Below are 19,651 nucleotides of genomic sequence, written 5' to 3'. Positions count from 1 at the left end.
AAATCTAAAGAACGACCCTGTGTATTACAAACACAATATTTTTAGAAGAGGTATTTCTTAAAGGTACTGCTTCAGGAGAGAGAAAAGATACCTTTTAGAAAGAAGAGTAGCAATAGGCTGATCAGATCAGATTTACGTCCAATTGGCCGCCAGCAGTGGGTGTCAATCAACCCGATTGTACTCGATCGTGTTGAATTGCGGCAATTTCTGTCCGCCTGCTCAGAGCAGGCGGACAGGTTATGGAGAAGCAGTCTTTAGACCACTGCTTCATATCTGGTGTTTCTGGTGAGCCTAAAGGCTCGCCAGAAACACGGGACTTCAAGCTCCGTATGGAGCTTGATAGATATGCCCCTTAATATAAGTAGGAAAGTGTTTAGAGGATCTATCTTCTGAGGTACAAAAATTAACACGCCTATTAACAGAATAGGGGCGGAATCAGTATGCCACATAACAGATAAAACAGGCAGGTAATGAAAAAAAACTCAAGAAACATATAATAATTTCAACATTACATTAAGGGCAGGATAAATAAAGTAACCTTGCACCCAAATAAAGCAGCTCTTGAAAACAAAGAAATTTTATACACTCACCAGAGGCTACAGTAGGTTTTAGGAGTGTTAATAATCCATAGCACATTGGATGAATGCTAACCTGACGACAGGCCAATCACAAAGACAGACCCATAATGCTAAGCTCACAAAAACAAAGCACACGTGTGAAAAAATTAGGCGCACACATTTGACATGTGCAAATAAACCAATGACTGAAAAAAAATTAAAAACCTTATGGCCTACATACAGTGTATACTGAAAATGCTTCTTTTCTAAAGTGAAATACACTCATATATATTTCAATTTGGATTTTTATTTCCATTTAAAATCAATGTACAATTCCAATGCAATAATTAATACTCTAATTTCTAAGTGCATGTCATTTTTGCATTAATTAATTAGTTTTAATGTGCTTATGTGATTTATACTTCATTGAATGGGGCTGATTTAACAAAGCATCAATCTCGGTGCATTCGCTGGAGTCCATACGCTCGCCAGACATCGCTGCCGCGAATCCACATACGATGCCCTTATTTAATAAAAAGTCTGTCAATAACATGCGCGTGAAGTACAGAGCGATGAGCATCGGACTGTTGATAAATAAGAGTCATCGATGATGCAGATATTCAGTTTTTTCCAACTTTATACCATATCATTACTGTCCATGAACAAGCACATTTCTCTAAAGCTAATAGTTTATTTTTCATCTGTTAATGTCCAAGAAATAGCTAGATTTATACCTGAACAAACAATAATATCTCATAGAAAGTAATTTTTTTGTTTTATTTATTTGTTATACAAAAATTCTGATATATTATATTTTCACATAAATTAATGTGTATTTGTATTTCTAGAAATCATGATATGACTATCTGGTGTTTTGTTTTGTTTTTAAATGATTATTAAAGCTAGAATTTGTTGTTAAGTGGTTGTTGTGAGATAACTCACTACAACCATTGGGAGGCGCTCTAAATCTCAGTACAAATGTGAAGCTGCTGTGTATGTGTATAGAATGACTGATGTGGTGTTCCCTCTACCCTATCTGTCACAAATAAAGATAAATGTACAATAAGAATAACACACTTCACAGCGCTACACCCTATTTCACTAAAGAATAATGTGTTCAATATTGTATAATATTTCAATGAATGCAAGGTATTAATATGCAGTGAATGTAACAAGCATTCGTATGTAATTCAAACAATGTTATTCACTTGTAGAAAATACAAAATAGTAAAAATTAAAGTGATCCAACTAATATACTATCAGTAACAATAGAGACAATTCAAGTTATTTATATGGACCTACAAGCTCTATTTATGGCTGATAAGAATAGAGCAATTTATATGTGTAGAAAAAATGGATATTGAGCGGAGGTGTTCCGGCAGGAAATCCAAAAATCGATCGAACTTTTGTGCAATACACTTACCTCATACGATTGAGGTATCCTGATGTAAGTAAGATAGGAGTTCAATAAGGGATACCGCTTTCTCATCTGATCAAGCTGATTGCCTTTACAAATTGGACTTTTTGTCTATGCGATAGTCTTTGTATGTTATATTAACTATTGCCTCATTTTTTTCTACACATACAAATTGCTCTATTCTTATCAGCCATAAATAGAGGTCTGTATAAATAAATTGAATTGTCTCTATTGTTACTGATAGCATATTAGTTTGATCACTTTCATTTTAACTATTTTGTATTTTCTACAAGTGGATAACATTGTTTGAATTACATATGAATGCTTGTTACACTCACTGCATATTAATACCTTGCATTCATTGAAATATTATACAATATTGAAAATATTATTCTTTAGTGAAATAGGGTGTAGCGCTGTGAAGTGTGTTATTCTTATTGTACATATATATATATATATATATATATATATATATATATATATATATATATATATAAAAGAAGCACTCACTGAACTTACTCCAACAGTGACAAAAGTTTAATGGAATATAGTAACGTTTCGGGACAGCAACTGTCCCTTCCTCTGAGGGACTGTTGCTGTCCCGAAACGTCACTATATTCCATTAAACGTTTGTCACTGTTGGAGTAAGTTCAGTGAGTGCTTCTTTTCTACATTTCTGCAATTACCTACATACATATATGTGTTATGTCAGAAATCTTTTCCAAACATATTTACATGTCACAAAATTTTATTTTGTTCTAAACAATGTTGTCTTTCATATCTCTGTGTTTATTTATACCACTATATGTATATAGTGTAAATATATTATTATTCAAAGGAAGAATAATTGCGAATATAACATGTAATCAGGGTATCATAGGTATTTATTTGCAAACAATGGATATTTTAAGAGCTGGGACAGTTTTCTCTCTGCACCTGTGTTACCCTTCCTGATTGCAGTCTAATTTGAAACACCACCCCTACACAGGTGTTATAAAATGGAATGGCATATAACATGACATTTCTTAATGAAAATTAAATTCAAGAGAAGGAAGAAAAACACTAAAAATATCATGACAGTAAAGAGGTGATTTTAATTTCTGCTGTAATTGATTCATGATATTTTAATGTTAGGTGGACTAACCCTTTGAGCTATCATTTTAAGATTATATTGAATCAAACATCATTCGATTTTTAAAATCATTGTCAAAAATATTACAGTGTGTCCTAATGTCATCATCAATGTTTAACTTTAATACTAATTTTACATATACATACTTTCAAAGTATAATACACAATGTAACAAATGGCACTTACAAGTTCTGATGAGTTATCAATGACACAAGTATCAAGCAATTTAATTTGTTAGTGATAGTATATAATATATATTTAAATCAGATTGGCTGATGTCATAAATCATGTGATTATGCATTTCCCAATCAAAAGTGGTGGAAATTTCACTAGTTTGTGGGTTGTTTAGGAGTTTTGAGTATTGTGTCCAATTTGGTGCAAAGTATTGTGTCCAATTTGGTGCGAAATGCAGTGGGACTTGTATTAAATGCGTTAAACATGGTGAAATTAGATTGATCAAAAAAGGAAGTTAGCTATAGTATGTAATGTATGTATTTCATTTGTATCCCTATATCTACTAGTCCTGCTGCCAGACTGACATTACCTGTCATTAAAACTACTTTTGAAATGGATCTGTCCCTTTAAATGACATGTGATTATAATATTATTTAACATATTATTTAGATACTGAACATGCATCTTTGTTGTCTGTGTGATTTAGAAAGAGTATACAATTGTAATCAACTTTCTAATTTACATAAATATGTAATACGCTTCATTCTCTTGCAGCATCTAACATCTAAATTCTGGGTTTTCAGACTCCCATTCATTTCTAAGGCATTCATGGCCTCAAGGGTCACGGTTTGAACGATAGGTATCAGACGCAAGCATACCTGTTGAATGTTTGATCAATTGGGAAGAGGGTCAAATAGAGTTGAATGTGAATTCAAAACATCTGGAATGATGCAAGCAACGTTCTGCGTCGGATTGAGATTGCAGGAGCGTATATATTACGTCACACATTTCAACATTTGACGATGTTGATGCTTTGTTTATTAAGGCGGATTCAATTTGCATCGAATATGACGATTCAAGCGGATTCCACCGTATTATCAGTTGAAGCTTTGATAAATTGGCCCCTGCGTCTTCATTTTATGCTTGTAAGAAACAGCTTTGGCATTAGTAAAAAAAAATCAAATATTATTTACCCATCTCTTTTTCCAGAATCAAGCTTAGTCTATTGGAAGATGAGAAGCTGCATATGAAAGTATCTCTGGAGTTCTAGAGGAAGATACAAATCATAACTTGTAGGTCTCACAGCATCACAGATAAGGAGTCAGATTTAAAGGGACAGGAAACCCCAACATTTTCTTTCATCATTTGGATTGAACATGCAATTCTAAACAACTTTCCAGTTTACTTATATTATCAAATTTACTTCATACTCTTGAAATCCTTTGCTGAAGGAACATCAATCTTTACACTACTGGCAGCTTGATAAATAGATCTAGTTAGCCAATCTCAAGAGAAAAATATATGCAGGCACCAATCAGTAGCTTGCTCCCATTAGTGTAGGATATGTGCTTATTCTTTTTCAACAAGGGATACCAAGAGAATGAAGCACATTTAAAAATAGAAGTGTCTTAAAATGACAAGCTCTATCTAAATCTTGCTAGATTAAGTTTGACTTTCCTATCCCTTTAAGGTAAAATATTGTGCTTACATTTTCTACAATACATTTAAAAGATAAAAACTTTACAAAGACTTGTATAAGCATTAAAGAGTATTGATCTGAAGGTGACAAAGCTTACTTGAGCAGGACATTGTAATCAAATTTAAAAATTGGATCATCTGATTGGCACAAACCAGGAGGTGTGCTGCACATTTATATATATGTAAAGTATCTATGGTGGGTGATGTGTGTCTTAATACAATACGTTAAGAGCAAAATTTTGGGCTTTTCAAAGCAAGTACAATTAAAAATATTTTAATAAATTAGGATCAAATTAGAAGCTAAAATAGAATGTAATTTTTCATTGGCAAATGCAAATTATTTATCTGCTATACCCAACATTCTTAACACAATGTATTTGTATTAAGATTAAAAACAAGATACTTACAGAATCAGACATGGCTGCACAGTTATATAATGTATCTTTGCCAACAAACCGAGATACATTTTCCAACAACATGCCAATGAGTGGGAGGTAAAGCTGAGTGATTTTTGCTTGATGGTTCTAGAACACAAAGCACAGGTAATAATTAATAAAAAAAAAACAACCTCCATTGAAAATACATTATCTTCTATACAAATATGTGACTATATTGACCAGGCAGTAAAGTCTTCACTATACAAAGTTATTTAAACCTCAGTTATGTGCCTTCAAATTCAATGGCTTTCTTACTTGTCTATTGGAAATATTATTTTGAATCCTTTCTTAGGAATTAATCCCCTGCTATACCATTTAAAAATATTTTTGCATGGAAAAAAGTGTAAATGGGTGTTGAGAACTAACTGCTCATTGGTTGGTTAGCAGATATCCAACTGCTTTATTGGTGGATAGTGATACACCTTACAAGCATAAATACATTATTTTCTTAGTTCAGGATCATCCATTCAGAGGTTGCATGCACAGCGTTATCTAGTACTATGCAGAATCATACTCTATCCCAATGTAGCTATGTGAATGCAGACAATTCTAGTATGTGACAAAATGGGCTTCATTTATGATGCCTCTGATAAAGCTTTGGAGCCCTTGTGGAACAGGTTTGCTCATGTGAGCAAGTTAACAAGCAGCAGTCATAAGACCTCTGACACCTAACCTTTCCACCAAATCTGTCTGGATAAACTGACAAGCTCTGCTACCGCACAATAGGTTGTGCAAGAGCATGGAGCAGAGTTGTACAAGTTATTATTTGTACAAAAACATAAATTATGCTTACCAGATAATTTCCTTTCCTTCTGTACAGGGAGAGTCCACAGCTGCATTCATTACTTGTAGAAAATTAAACCCAAGCTACAGAGGACACTGAATGCTAACGGGAGGGCAAAAAGAATAGGCGGACTCCATCTGATGGCACCACAGCCTGAAAAACCCTTTTTCCCGAAGGCTGCTTCAACAGAAGCAAAGAAAAAAACACAATCACATTTTGGGAAAAAAATGTAAGGAAGACCAAGTAGTCCGCCTAACCAAAACTGATCCATAGAGGCCTCATAAAATAAAAAATAGACCACCAATTCTCAACAGAAAGGTGCAAATTAACACAACCTTAGGAGGAATCCTAACTAGTTTCGTAGGACAGCCTTACTGACATGGAACACCCAATAAGGAGGGTCATATTGTAAGACAATAATTTAGAGACTTCTGCACTCAGAAATAATAGTTAGACGTAAAGGGACTTCTAAGATAACAACTTAAAGACAACCTCATGCATAGGAACAAAAGTATTCCAATGCAAAAACCAGAAGAGCAAGGTCCAAAAACCCCAAGAAAGAGCATCAGAACTATACACGGGCCTGAACGCAGTCAGAACCATAATAAAAACTGTACATCCAGAAGCTCAACGATCCTCTGGTGCCAAAAACAGACAGAGCCAAAACTGTCCCAACAAGGAACTAGCTAAGAGGCCCTTCTCCAGAACATCCTGGAGGAAGGAATCCTAGTAGGCTGAATAGTTTGGCAGGATGAACCCTGCTCTTTACAGCCAAGGGGTCCTCCACACCTAATATAGATGACGGAGAACCAGCTTACAAGCCGTAAGGAGCGGACTATAACCACTCAGAAAAGCTGTCTCTTCATCTAAGACTAAGCGACATCTCGCAGTCCACCTCAGCGAAAAAAGATTTGAGGAAACAGAGACCTTGAACCAGCAGGTCCTTGCAGTTGCAATTCAGATAAAACAAATTACTCTTTATAACATACGACCCGGATGATCAACCCCGGAGAGAGGGTCGCTGACAGCGAGCAGCAGTGGGCCTCTGCCCACTACCAACCCGAGATACTACCCTCAGTACTAGGGAGACTCGTTCTCAGAAGGAGATTCAAGGATGCAAAAATAAGACCAACTAGAATCCCTACACTGGGGCGAACCCAGTAAACTAAACCTTCAGAGCAAAAAAGACTGCCTGAAGATCAAAAAAAAAAAAAGGAAAATGGAACGGAAGCCTCCTGAGTTTCCAGACCCCCTGAGGTATGCCCTCACCAACCTGACGGACTTGTGACCAAAGTCAAAACCGCCTTGGGTGATCTAAGAAAGATGTTAAGACAGATTCGAAACAGTGCCACTCCACTGCCTCAGCCTGCACCGAGCCTCAGTAGAGATGAGACCTGGCGGAAGTAATGAAGTCCATATGAACCCCATGACAAATCACCACCCTCCAACACAGCACAAGCGATGGTCTGAGAGAGATCTGAAGGGCAGGATCTGATGAAGCTAACTTCACAAATCCAAGAAAGGTCTACCTGGCTAAGAAATCCAAATTAGCATCCAGGAGTCTACCCTGGTGCCTATACCAGAAAACTCCGCTATAGATCCATCTCCAAGGATCGAGGAAGACAGATGAAATCCCCAAAAGTCCTCTATTAGACAAGAAAATGGTAATTAAGCCAGAATCGTCAAGCCAAGGGGAGCTACCATGAGATCTGGATTCTGGCCACTGCCAAAACAAAACCCCAGAATTAGTAGCAGGACTGACAAACCAAAGTACTGGAAGGGCCGGTACAGAGGAACCGGAAAGTTCTCAAATGAGGAATGAAATGACATGATATCCATCCTCGACAGTGATCTGCACTACACCTCCCGTACAAAAAGATAGAGAGAACCATTGGAACGAGGAGACACGATAAGCCTTGCTTAAGAACTATAGGCTCCAAGTAGGTCGGGATGTCACTCCCTCCATGAGACCACAAAAACAACAGCGGTTTGAATAATATCCAAACCCCACACTGTGATAGGCACCGGGACAATGACTCCAAAAGAGAAGAGAGGACCCACACCCACCTGAAAAGGCGTCCCTCTCTCTGTCAGAAAGACAGGAGCAAGAGAAGGAAAACTGCCCTGGAAGGCTGGTTTTGAAGCCTAGCTACGACCTCTAGGACCCATGGATCCTATACGATCCTGAATCAAGCAGCTGAAAAAAAGACGATAGGTAGTTCCCAACGCGATCCAAGATAGGACCTGAAACTGGTCCCTCCTTCTAGGTTAGGATGCCTGTTCAGCTTAGACTTATGCCAGGGATGAGTCGGCTCCAGAAACCACCTGAATAGCTCAGGCTTAGCGGAGATCCTGGCGCTGGGTCTTGACCACACTAAAGGAACAAGAGAAAAACAATTTGTCTCTCAGATTCGCTCTCCTCTCAAGCAGAAGGAAAGATTAGAACTTAGAAGTCATATCTGTCAGAGCGACTTAAGGTCTGAACAGAAAAAAACTGAAGCCCTAGCTTAGGGGCTAGAAGTCTGCGAACGTTCCATATAAGGAAATATAAGCTCCAATGGCTTAATTCAGTCTTGAAAATATCGAGGGAACCATCACCTCAAAATGTTCCAGAGAAGCTTCAAGAGGAAGTCTCCAGAAAAATGTGACAACCTAAGTCGTCTGTACATAAATATCCCTTATGACAAAAACAGCTTCCTAAAAAGAGTTTCCTCAATAACCAAGGCTCTAAGGATAAAACTATCCTTAAACAGGCAAGTGCACAAAAAAGTGTTAGCCAATTAGGAATGTGCAACAACACAACCCCCCTAAAGAGCCCGAAACTGGGATCATAATAAAAAAAAAATTAAGTAGAAAGTAGACGAAAAGGAATAGGATCTCCATCCTTCCCCACCCATCTTAATCAAGTTCACTATCTGATTTAGCGTTCTGAGATTCTACTGGCAGATCAGTACTAGGAATCTCTAATATCGCCAAAACCTCTCTTAGAAGCAAGCGCAGACGAGCCACCCTAGATCTAAAAGCGAAATCCTCCTCTGCCGGAGGAATAGAATAGAGGTCCATACTCTGAAGCCTCAGAGAGAACTGCATCCCCAGATGACTGATATGACACAACCGTCAATTTACATGATGCTCCCTGGGCAGGAGTGCATGGACTAAACCTCCGCTTGCGTGTAGCAGTACTAGGTAAAACAGCTAAGGCCGCAGACATGGCCATACGGAACTGCGCAGTAACGTCTGGTGGAAAAAGGCCCTCTCCTGGTGGAGGATTAGCTTTGTAAGGAGAAGCTGCATGTGTAGAATCAGATGACTGTAGGGGACACGCCTCATGGGACGAAGATTCCCCAGAGACGGAAGGCTCAGTGGCATCTAACATCTCAACATTGTTTGATGCAAACACCCTGATGCGACATACGGAACATAATTGAGAGGGCTGGACTACCCGGGCCTCCTCACAATTTACACAGGTATCAAATTCTGCCATAGAGGGATCACCCTCTAAAAAATCTGAATCCTCCATAACTAGGTAACCCTATTCAAATCAGAGAAATAGCTGGCACCTTATACCCCCAATACCTGGGGCACTCCTATGACCCAGACAGATAGAGAAAACTCGCTCCTCTCCGTAGTCACTTGGTCAGAAATAGGAAATGGAAACTGTGACCACTCCGGTCACACGATCCACCATTCAGGACCGCCCCTGCTATAGGAAAAGTGCGCCAATCTAATAAAACTGTGCAGCTCTCACGCAAAAAAGTAACCTGTATGTTCCGTATCAGCCTATGAGACTAAAGAACATCCCGCACATAGAAAGCAGCAAAAATCACATAAACCAATATAATTAGACCCCACTGTTCAAGAAACCCCCTCAGGAGATATTAACCCTTGATTCCATTAATAAAAAAAGGAGTCTCACTGAGACCCAGTCTTCTAGTGTTAACATATGTGTAAAAAAATATAAACAATATTTTCGGAATCTATGCCGTGGAACAGAAACACGTTCGCTCAAGTGTGACAGACTGTAGCATCGCTTCTGACATGGACTTGAGTGCTGAAAAGCAGGCAGCGAAACTCGTCAACGCTAATTGCTTAGGAGCTGTTAATATGAGTCGGGAAAGAATCTCCCTGCATCTCCAGACTCTAAATTTCATCAATTCTCTCACTGAGAGGCTGACAAGACTACTTAAAACTCCAGTCCCATATCGAAGGGTAGATACCCTTCCTAAGGAACTACTCTGAAATCTTCTGACACTTCTCTGCCAACCTCCTGTGACGAAAGGCAAAGAATGACTGGAGGATGAGGGAAGTGGGGGAGGTATTTAAGCCTTTGGCTGGGGTGTCTTTGCCTTCTCCTGGTGGCCAGGTTCAGTATGTCCCACAAGTAATGAATGCAGCTGTGGACTCTCCCTGTATTAAGAAGGAAGTTACATTTTGGCAGCGAATGCTGCATTGCTCTCTGCATTAATAGGGTAGACAGCTCTCAGTCTTCTATGCCTATTAAATAGCAGGCTTATCATGTTTATCTGCTAGCTGCATGACCAATCTACAGGTACCTGTTAAGTTAGCCAGGTAAGTTTGAAGATTTATAGTCCAAATGCCAGAATAGCACACCCTCACACTTCTTCCAGAGGTGGCCTGAAGTGAGACAGGTCCACCAGAGAATGCACAGGGGACTTATGGTGTCAGTACCATTGCACTGTTTTTGTTTACTTCCAGGTTTTGCATCAATCATGGTAGTCATTGCTTTTTGCTGCAATTAATGCAATGTCATTTTGTGACACTGCCACACTTGCCGTGCTATTTTTGCAGTGGACATATATTTATTACTCTGTTTTGCCTCATTCTTTGCCCTCTCATTGATCTAGTATTCTGGGTGTGCTTTTGTTGCTGTCTTCTGGCTACCAGTTTTTGTTGTTCCTGACTCTACTGTGGGATTCAACTTGGCTTGATCTTCAAAACACCTGCTTTGACCTTGGTTATACTGACCTTAATCCCTGGTTTATGACTTGGCACCTCTGCATTCTGGCTGGTTCTGACCCTTTACTGTCCTGACCCTGATCTCCAACTCTAGAATCTAGTTGGTTCTGACCTTTTTCTTGTTGTCGACCTCTCTTCTGAACTTTTGTCTTTTGGCCTACATGTTCCTGACCATCTATCACAAGTTATTACAGGTCATGTCCTGTGGCCTATATAGTAAGTTGGGATAGTGTTTAATTGAAAAAAAAGGGGAGTTCCAAACACAGTCCATCTATCTGCCTCTTTTCGTAGGCCACTTATGTCACAGAGGGTTAATAGTAATATCCCCACTGTTACCCACTGTAGTAAGTGAACACTTTAATCTGTAGTATTCAATTATGGTAGTGTCCCTTGTAGATAAAACATGCTGTTCCCCATGAGCATACACACTTGTACAAACAATCAAAGGCAAATTCCTAATCCAGATTGTCAAGGATTGTCCTGGTGTGTGTCCCGGGTTACCACCTCTATACCGCAATCCTGGAGCTGTAAGCTGTGCCGCCTGGAAAGACCTATGCCTCCGGATCCTCGTCCGTCCACACTCGCAGATGAGCGCGTTTCCTGGTCACGTGACTCAGTTACTTCACTCAGCTTACGGTTTCCTGAGAAGTTGAGTAATTAAACACAATCCCAACTTACAGGATAGGCCCCAGGACATGACCTTTATTAGCTTGTAGTATATGGTTAGAAACAAGTGGGCCAAAAGACACAAATTCAGAAGAGTGTTCTACAACAAGCCAAAGGTCACATCCAATCAGATTGTATGTGTGAAATCCCAAAGCAGGAATAGCAGAAAACAGTAGGACAGCGACAGAAGAAAAACCGCACATAGAATACTAGATTAACAAATGGGCAAAAGAATGAGGCAAAACCACATAAAAAGTTGATGACCGTTTGAGACAAAAATAATGTGGCAAGTTCAATCACATTAAAAAATAATGCGGCAAGCAACGGCAACAAAAAAAAGATGCAGCAAATGATGCAGCCTCAAAACTTTATGTAATATTTTGAGATCTCACCATTCTTTATCAAAACTCAAATTGCTATTCATTTGTAAAGTACCATTGTATTCCACAGATCTATATGATTATTGGAATATACATTATATTGCAATTAGACTTAATGGAACAGTAAACCTTAAATGAGATGCTACATAATTCTGCTCTATGTACAGAATTATGTAACATGAGGATAGCCTTTCATTTTAACAGATATTTGAAAATACACAATTAGGCAGCCATCCTCTTCGCCGTAGCATTTATTTATTTTTAACAACTGAATCACGGGCGTGCTGTCTAATCACAGCACATCCAATTGCTCAATTCAACTAAATGTACCATGCGCTAGAAATAGTTAACACTGTTGGCTGCTTTTTTTTTTTTTAAACGTGAATGGAACTATAGATACTTTGTTCCATTTAAAAGCAAGTTTATTTTGTTGCCTGAGACATTTAAAAAGACTTTTTAACTCCAAGTTCATTTTGCTGCTACTTACCTTTCTTCCTTATATAAAGGGAGACCATCCATATATTTTTTACAAGAGCTTTTAAACAGTATAACATATTTTTTTGTGAAACCACTGGTTGTATAGTAACTATTTAACTTTTATATATGTGTTAATAAGTCAGTACATATTTTATTATATAATAAAGCTCTTTGTGTTTTTTGCACTGTTGGCTGCTTTACCTAGCACGGCAGTGCTCTGCACTTAGTTGAATGGTGCGATCGGGCATGCTGTGATTAGACACCATGACATGATTGATAACATTTACTGTCCCTTCAACCATGCTTGATACAGGAGAATGGCTCTGTTTCAAAGAGCTTACAATCTCATTTTACACTTTTAGAAATACAAACTGTGTGTTAATTACATACAATTACATAAAAAGACAATACAAAAATGATTATGTGTGACTATTTGTGCTCTTAAATACATTACCTTATGCTGGTACCTGTTATCAAAAGCATGCTTAATTAAAAGCTGCTTTAATGTCGAAATGGCAATGTTTCTAATGTCATAATTTTCTTGAATTGCCAGAAGTACTTCTCGTAAAAGAAGCCCCACAAGGAAATGATTCCTGCAGAAGTCATCTGTCAAACTGTATTCTAGGTTCGAGTCTAGGTAGAAATACAAAGAATCAGTGCATTTGTCAGTCTCAAAACCACCAGAGCTTTCATGTTAAAATGATTAATTTAGTATTGATGCATAATTCAAGCAAGCTGTAACATAACACTAAACAGCAGAACTGTAAACCTTATAAGCTGTAAATCATCAATATCCCCAAATCATGGGGTATAGACTCCCTTTAAAATTATTTACAAATTATCACTTCCTTAAAGTCATGATAAATCCTAGCATTTTTGAAACGCTAGAATTTACCAGTGCTAAAAATAAAGTATAAAATATTTCATGCTGAAAGTTCCTTTATTTGCCTGCAGCGTATGCCACGCTGACCCCCTCAGGCTGTTCATGGCAGAATGCTATTTTTTCAATGAGGTGAAATTTCCACCTCTTAGCCAATAGCCGTGCGGTCCAGCTGGCATTATGCTCTATGGCTGGCATGCAATTGGCTAATATCACCTCATTGACTAAATAGTGTTCTGCCGTGGGTGGCCCGAGGCTCTCGGCGCAGCATACGCTGCAGGCAAATAAAGGAGCTTTCACCATGAAGTATTTTATTTGTAGCACTGGTAAATCCTTGCATTTAAAAAAATGCTAGGATTTACCATCTCTTTAATAAACATACAGTTCCTTTAATATTATAGGAATCAATACTTTAGCTCTACACTTTATTTATAAATGCATGGCTTAATTTATGGTCTAGTAAAATGTTTTTTAATATGCAACACATGATAGAAAAGCTGGGTAGGGAGATACAGTGTTCTAATCCTGGCATAATTAAAATTTTAGCAAAGAATCCAACGCACTCCAAAGAAATAAGCAAACTGAGATGCTTTATTTTTTATGCTAAAGTGACATTAAATGTCTTAGTACAACTACAATAGCATGGTTACTACTCAACCTGCTATTGTTTTTTCCTCCTATACTTGCAGCTCTCTTTAAACCATCCACTTATTTTAAAGTATTATAGAAAGCATTTGGTAAAGCTGTGAATCTTTATACTGGGCGCCGCCATCTTGCAACACACTTATCGTCCTGTGACAGGAGCAGTGTGCTTTTACACATCAGAGAATTTACTTGCTTTTTGACAGCTATACCTTGCAGTTTGGGTTAACTCACACAATAGAAAGTTGGTGTTCTATATTTTTTGCATTTTTGTACACGGTTTAAAAGTTACATAAAAATTAAAAAACTTTCAGACATAATATAGAGCAATGCTGCCACAGCAAAAACAGCTCCTGCTCTTTATTGTGCACTCCAAACTGAAATGCACAATATGGCTGGTCAAGGAGACAACAATAACACTGATCTGCGTGCACCATTTCTGTCGCAGGGCGCAAGGATACTTAAGATCCAAAATGGCGGCACAAAATGTGAAGATGCAGAGCTTCATTAACCAGCACTTGTACATGTTTAAAATATAAGAACTGGATTGAAGAGAGCTGCAGACACAACAGAAAAGAAAACATAGCATGACATGTAATAACCCTGCTACTGTAGTTGTACACAGCAGTTGAATGCCCCTTTAAGTGCCCCCCCTGAAAATGGCATTTGGTTGGGCATTGCCCTTAAAAGGGCATTCAGCTTTTTTGCTGTCTAAATTTTTTTTTTTTTAAAAAAAAACTAATTTATATCCCCCCCAAAAAAAACAAAAAGGGAAATTTATGCTTACCTGATAAATTTGTTTCTTTTACGATACGATGAGTCCACGGATTTCATCCTTACTTGTGGGATATCTCATCCTGGTCAGCAGGACGAGGCAAAGAGCTCCACAGCAGAGCTGCATAAATAGCTCCTCCCTTCCTCCCCAACCCAGTCATTCGACCACAGTTAGGAAGAGAAAGGAAAAGCTAAGGAGCAGAGGTGACTAAAGTTTAACAAAAATAAAGACCTGTCTCAAAACAACAGGGAGGGCCGTGGACTCATCGTATCGTAAAAGAAACAAATTTATCAGGTAAGAATAAATTTTCCTTTTCTTTTACAAGATACGATGAGTCCACGGATTTCATCCTTACTTGTGGGATACAATACCAAAGCAATAGTACACGGATGAAACAGGAGGGACTAGACAGGGAACCTAAACTAAAGGCACCACTGCTCGAAGAACTTTCCTCCCAAAAACAGCCTTGGATGAGGCAAAAGTATCAAATTTGTAAAATTTTGAAAAAGTGTGAAGAAAAGACCAAGTCGATGAGGAAGCCACAGCCCTAGTGGAATGAACAGTAATACATTCAGGAGGCTGCTGTCCAGCAGTCTCATATGCAAAACTAATTATACTTTTCAACCAAAAAGAAAGAGAGGTAGCCGTAGCTTTCTGACCCCTACGCTTCCCAGAAAAACAAACGAACAGGGAAGAAGATTGATGAAACTCCTTAGTCGCCTGTAAGTAAAACTTCAAGGCACGGACCACGTCCAAATTATGTAACAGCCGCTCCTTCTTAGAAGAAGGGTTAGGACACACGGAAGGAACAACAATTTCCTGCTTAATATTTTTATTTGAAACAACCTTAGGAAGAAAACCAGGTTTGGTACGCAACACTACCTTATCTGCATGGAAAATAAGATAAGGAGAATCACATTGTAATGCCGAAAGCTCATAAACTCTGCGAGCAGAAGAAATAGACACTAAAAATAAAACTTTCCAAGATAGGGGGGCGGAGCCTGTAGCTGTCGCGGCAGGACGTGTTTGTGGAGAGCTCTTGGATTATATTGGATTCCAAAAGGTTTCTTACTAAATATTACACAGTATTCTCTACTGATTAAAAGTGTACAGACTGCAGAAACTCTAGAGAACTCTGAGGGTCCATCACACGGAACCGGACCTGCCTATGTTCTTCAGCTTAACTACACGGAGGCAGGCCACAAGGCTTATACCGAGTGCTTGTTTCTTTGTGCTGTTGGGGCTGCCCGCATTATTGACCCCCCCGGAGTCTCTGATTCTGGGTTAATGAGCCAGATATTTAACGCTGGTCATACTATTGCCTAGTGGGACAATGGAAGAATTCCTGTCTGCCCTGCAGCAGACTCTAGCAAACTTTGAGCAAAAGTTCTGTGCCACACTAAAGGAGGCCTTTCAACCCCAGCGCACCCCTGCAACTAGTGATGAAGAGAGTGCCGACCTCATACCTATAGTGGAAGATACCGAAACCTGCCCTGACTTAAACCGGGATCAGAGAATCTTTGATCTAGTATGCCGGCCGCACCTGGTTTCCATCGAGCCTGACACTGAAGTGGAGAGTCGACCGGCTTTCCCGGCACATAAGGTGTCTGACCGTTCCGATGGTGTCCGTCCTCTCAAGAGAGCCCAACAGCTGGGGAAGCCGACTTACCTGATGCGGATGCAAACAGCAACATGGAGGCTTGATTCCCAACAAGGCCTGATGCCCTTCCTGCTGGTGGACAGCTTCGTTACAGCCACACCGCAGACAAAACATGGGAAGCCATCCAGTTTACGCTCTGTATGCCACACTTTCATCTGCAGCGTCATAAAGTTAGGGGCTTTGAATACCCTGCAGCAGTCCATGTCGCCGAGTGGGTGGCCGTCTCTGGGACACAGTGAGTACACCCGTACTGGTGTGGGTTAGGCCAAGGGTCCCAGACCTTACTGTGGACTAGCGAGAAACTATCCTTTTACACAGCTGTAATGCCTAGCGAGACCGGACTTAACTTTCCTCTACAAGAAGCCTTACGGGACTAATGTTTAATGTTTGGTATTAATATTATCTCTATAAAAAGTTACACCCCACTCTATTTAATTGTTTATATCGGGGAGAGACTATGCTTCTACACAGCCTTAATGTTTATTGGGACCAGACTTAACTTTCTCCTGCAAGAAGCTTTACGGGACTAATGTTTGTTATTACTGCTATCCCTACAAAAAGTTGCACTCCATTCTATTTGAGGGTTTATATTTGGGTAATGATCACTTATAGCTATCTCTGTCTTATGTATTGATTTGCAAAGTTTGTTACCAGGTTTTCTGGTCCTTGCTCAAATTTCTACACATCGGTGACTATAACAGCTATTTTACTAGGGGTGTAGGATAGACTGTTACCACGTTAGCGCTATGTCATCATGCAATAGCCATAATTGGAGTGTAAGGTGGCCGGGTCGTCTGTGGCCGGGACGATGGGCTATCTTTACTCTGCTGCATTAGGCTTTAGCAAGTTGAAAACGTTTTAGCTAAAACATCAGACTGGCATATATAGACATAGCTAATACTTAATTTTCACCTAACTCTAATGGTCTGAATGGGCATAGGCTTATCTGCATATCTACCCCATGTTCATTTATTTTTATAATCCCACCTGGAATTAGATAGATGTAGGAACATCTATGTTATTGTCATTACCTTCAAGGACTTAAATGAACAGGAAGTCCTACTATACCCTACAAGGTTATTCATCCTACATTTACTTAAGTATACTTCTCCTGCTGTATAACTTGCAGGTTTGAATTTCCCAATATCACAGCAGGCTAAATTGATATAGGAGCTTCCCTTACTCATACCTTGACTCCTTGTTAGGTTCAATATCACCTGTATAATTTATGGTACATCTTTTACATATGTCGTGATTATGCTTACATTAAGGTTATAGTAAGGCTAAAAAAAAAAAAAAAAAAACTTTCCAAGATAACAACTTAATATCTATGGAATGCATAGGTTCAAACGGAACCCCTTGAAAAACATTAAGAACTTAATTCAAACTCTAAAGAGGAGCAATTGGTCTAAACACAGGCCTGATTCTAGTCTGAGCCTGACAAAAAGATTGAACATCTGGAACATCTGCCAGACGCTTGTGAAGCAAAATAAAGATATTTACGCCATATCTTATGGTAAATCTTCCTAGTAACAGGCTTACGAGCCTGAATCAAGGTATCAATGACGGAATCAGAGAAACCTCGCTTAGATAAAATCAAGCTTTCAATCTCCAAGCAGTCAGCTGAAGAGAAATTAGATTCAGATGATGGAAGGGTCCCTGAATGAGAAGGTCCTGCCTCAATGGAAGCTTCCACGGTGGCAGAGATGACATGTCCACCAGATCGGCATACCAAGTCCTGCGAGGCCACGCAGGAGTGATGAGAATCACCAAAGCCCTCTCCTGTTTGACTCGAGCAATCACCCGTGGAAGGAGAGCAAATGGAGGAAACTCATAAGCTAGGTTGAACGTCTTTATGGCTAATGAGAACCTACATGCTGTCCAAAGGGAGCCCTTAGTTCATAGCCCCCAATATCAAAGGCAAAGTACAGTCGGTTCTGAGATATGCTGCAGAGCCCCAGAAATAAAAGACTGCACTTACCTCCATGATGAGGAACAGCATGACAATCTCAGTGTACAGTGTCAAGAGGTCCACTCTTCCTCCTGAGGTCCTGTGAAGGCAGAAGGGTCTTAGTTAACATTCTCTAAGACCACACACAGAAGAGCAGCACAAGTATGGGAGGAACAGTGAAGCTAAAACCCCACCAGTTCCCATAGCCTAAAAGGCTATCACTCCAGAGGCTGCCCTATAGAAAAATAGTACACTTTGGCACCATTTAAAAATAAAAAATTCTTGATTGAAGAATCCAAACTAACACCTCACTTTACCTCTTCCAATCAATAACACAGGCAAAGAGAAAGACTGGGTTGGGGAGGAAGGGAGGAGCTATTTATGCAGCTCTGCTGTGGAGCTCTTTGCCTCCTTCTGCTGACCAGGAGGCGATATCCCACAAGTAAGGATGAAATCCGTGGACTCATCGTATCTTGTAAAAGAAAAGGAAATTTATGCTTACCTGATAAATTTGTTTCTTATACGAGTCCACGGATTTCATCCTTACTTATGGGATTACGCCTCCTGGTCAGCAGGAGGAGGCAAAGAGCTCCACAGCAGAGCTGTATAAATAGCTCCTCCCTTCCCTCCCAACCCAGTCATTCGACCGAAGTTAGGAAGAGAAAGGAAAAGCCAAGGAGCAGAGGTGTCTGAAGTTTAACAAAAATGTAATAACGTGTCTCAAGAGAACAGGGCGAGCCGTGGACTCATCGTATCGTAAAAGAAACAAATTTATCAGGTAAGCATAAATTTCCTTTTCTTTTACAAGATACGACGAGTCCAGGGATTTCATCCTTACTTATGGGATACAATACCAAAGCTATAGTACACGGATGAAAAGGGAGGGACAAGACAGGGAACCTAATACGGAAGGCACCACTGCTTGAAGAACTCTTCTCCCAAAGGCAGCCTCAGACAAGGCAAAAGTAACAAATTGTAAAATGTAGAAAAGTGTGAAGAGACAACCAAGTTGCAGCTCTGCAAAGCTGTTCAACAGAAGCATCATCTCCGAAAGCCCATGAGGAAGCCACAGCCCCAGTGGAATGAGCCTTAATTCGTTCAGGAGGCTGCTGGCCGGCAGTCTCATATGCAAAATGGATTATACTCTTCAGTCACAATGATAGAGAGGTAGCCGTAGCTATCCGACCTGTACGCATCCCAGAAAACACAACAAACAGGGAAGATGATTGACAAAAATTCTTAGTTGCTTGTAAGTAAAACTACA

The 19,651-nt window shown here is 39.4% G+C and overlaps 1 protein-coding gene across 3 annotated transcripts in view; it reads right to left on the bottom strand.

Annotated features, from left to right (window-relative positions):
- DOCK11 (dedicator of cytokinesis 11) overlaps window positions 1-19,651 on the bottom strand; it is a 923,283-nt gene that overhangs the window by 520,239 nt on the left and 383,393 nt on the right. For all 3 annotated transcript variants that reach the window (XM_053699249.1, XM_053699251.1, XM_053699250.1), the window contains 3 exons: window positions 12,934-13,112; window positions 5,166-5,282; window positions 4,254-4,326 (listed from right to left, as the gene is read on the bottom strand). In XM_053699249.1, the coding sequence (XP_053555224.1) occupies window positions 4,254-4,326; window positions 5,166-5,282; window positions 12,934-13,112 (369 nt within the window). The remainder of the gene's footprint in view (window positions 1-4,253; window positions 4,327-5,165; window positions 5,283-12,933; window positions 13,113-19,651) is intronic.

This window comes from Bombina bombina, chromosome 1 (assembly GCF_027579735.1).
Source record: "Bombina bombina isolate aBomBom1 chromosome 1, aBomBom1.pri, whole genome shotgun sequence".
In the NCBI taxonomy this organism is placed as follows: Eukaryota; Metazoa; Chordata; class Amphibia; order Anura; family Bombinatoridae; genus Bombina; species Bombina bombina.
This window is presented reverse-complemented; position numbering and strand designations above follow the sequence as displayed.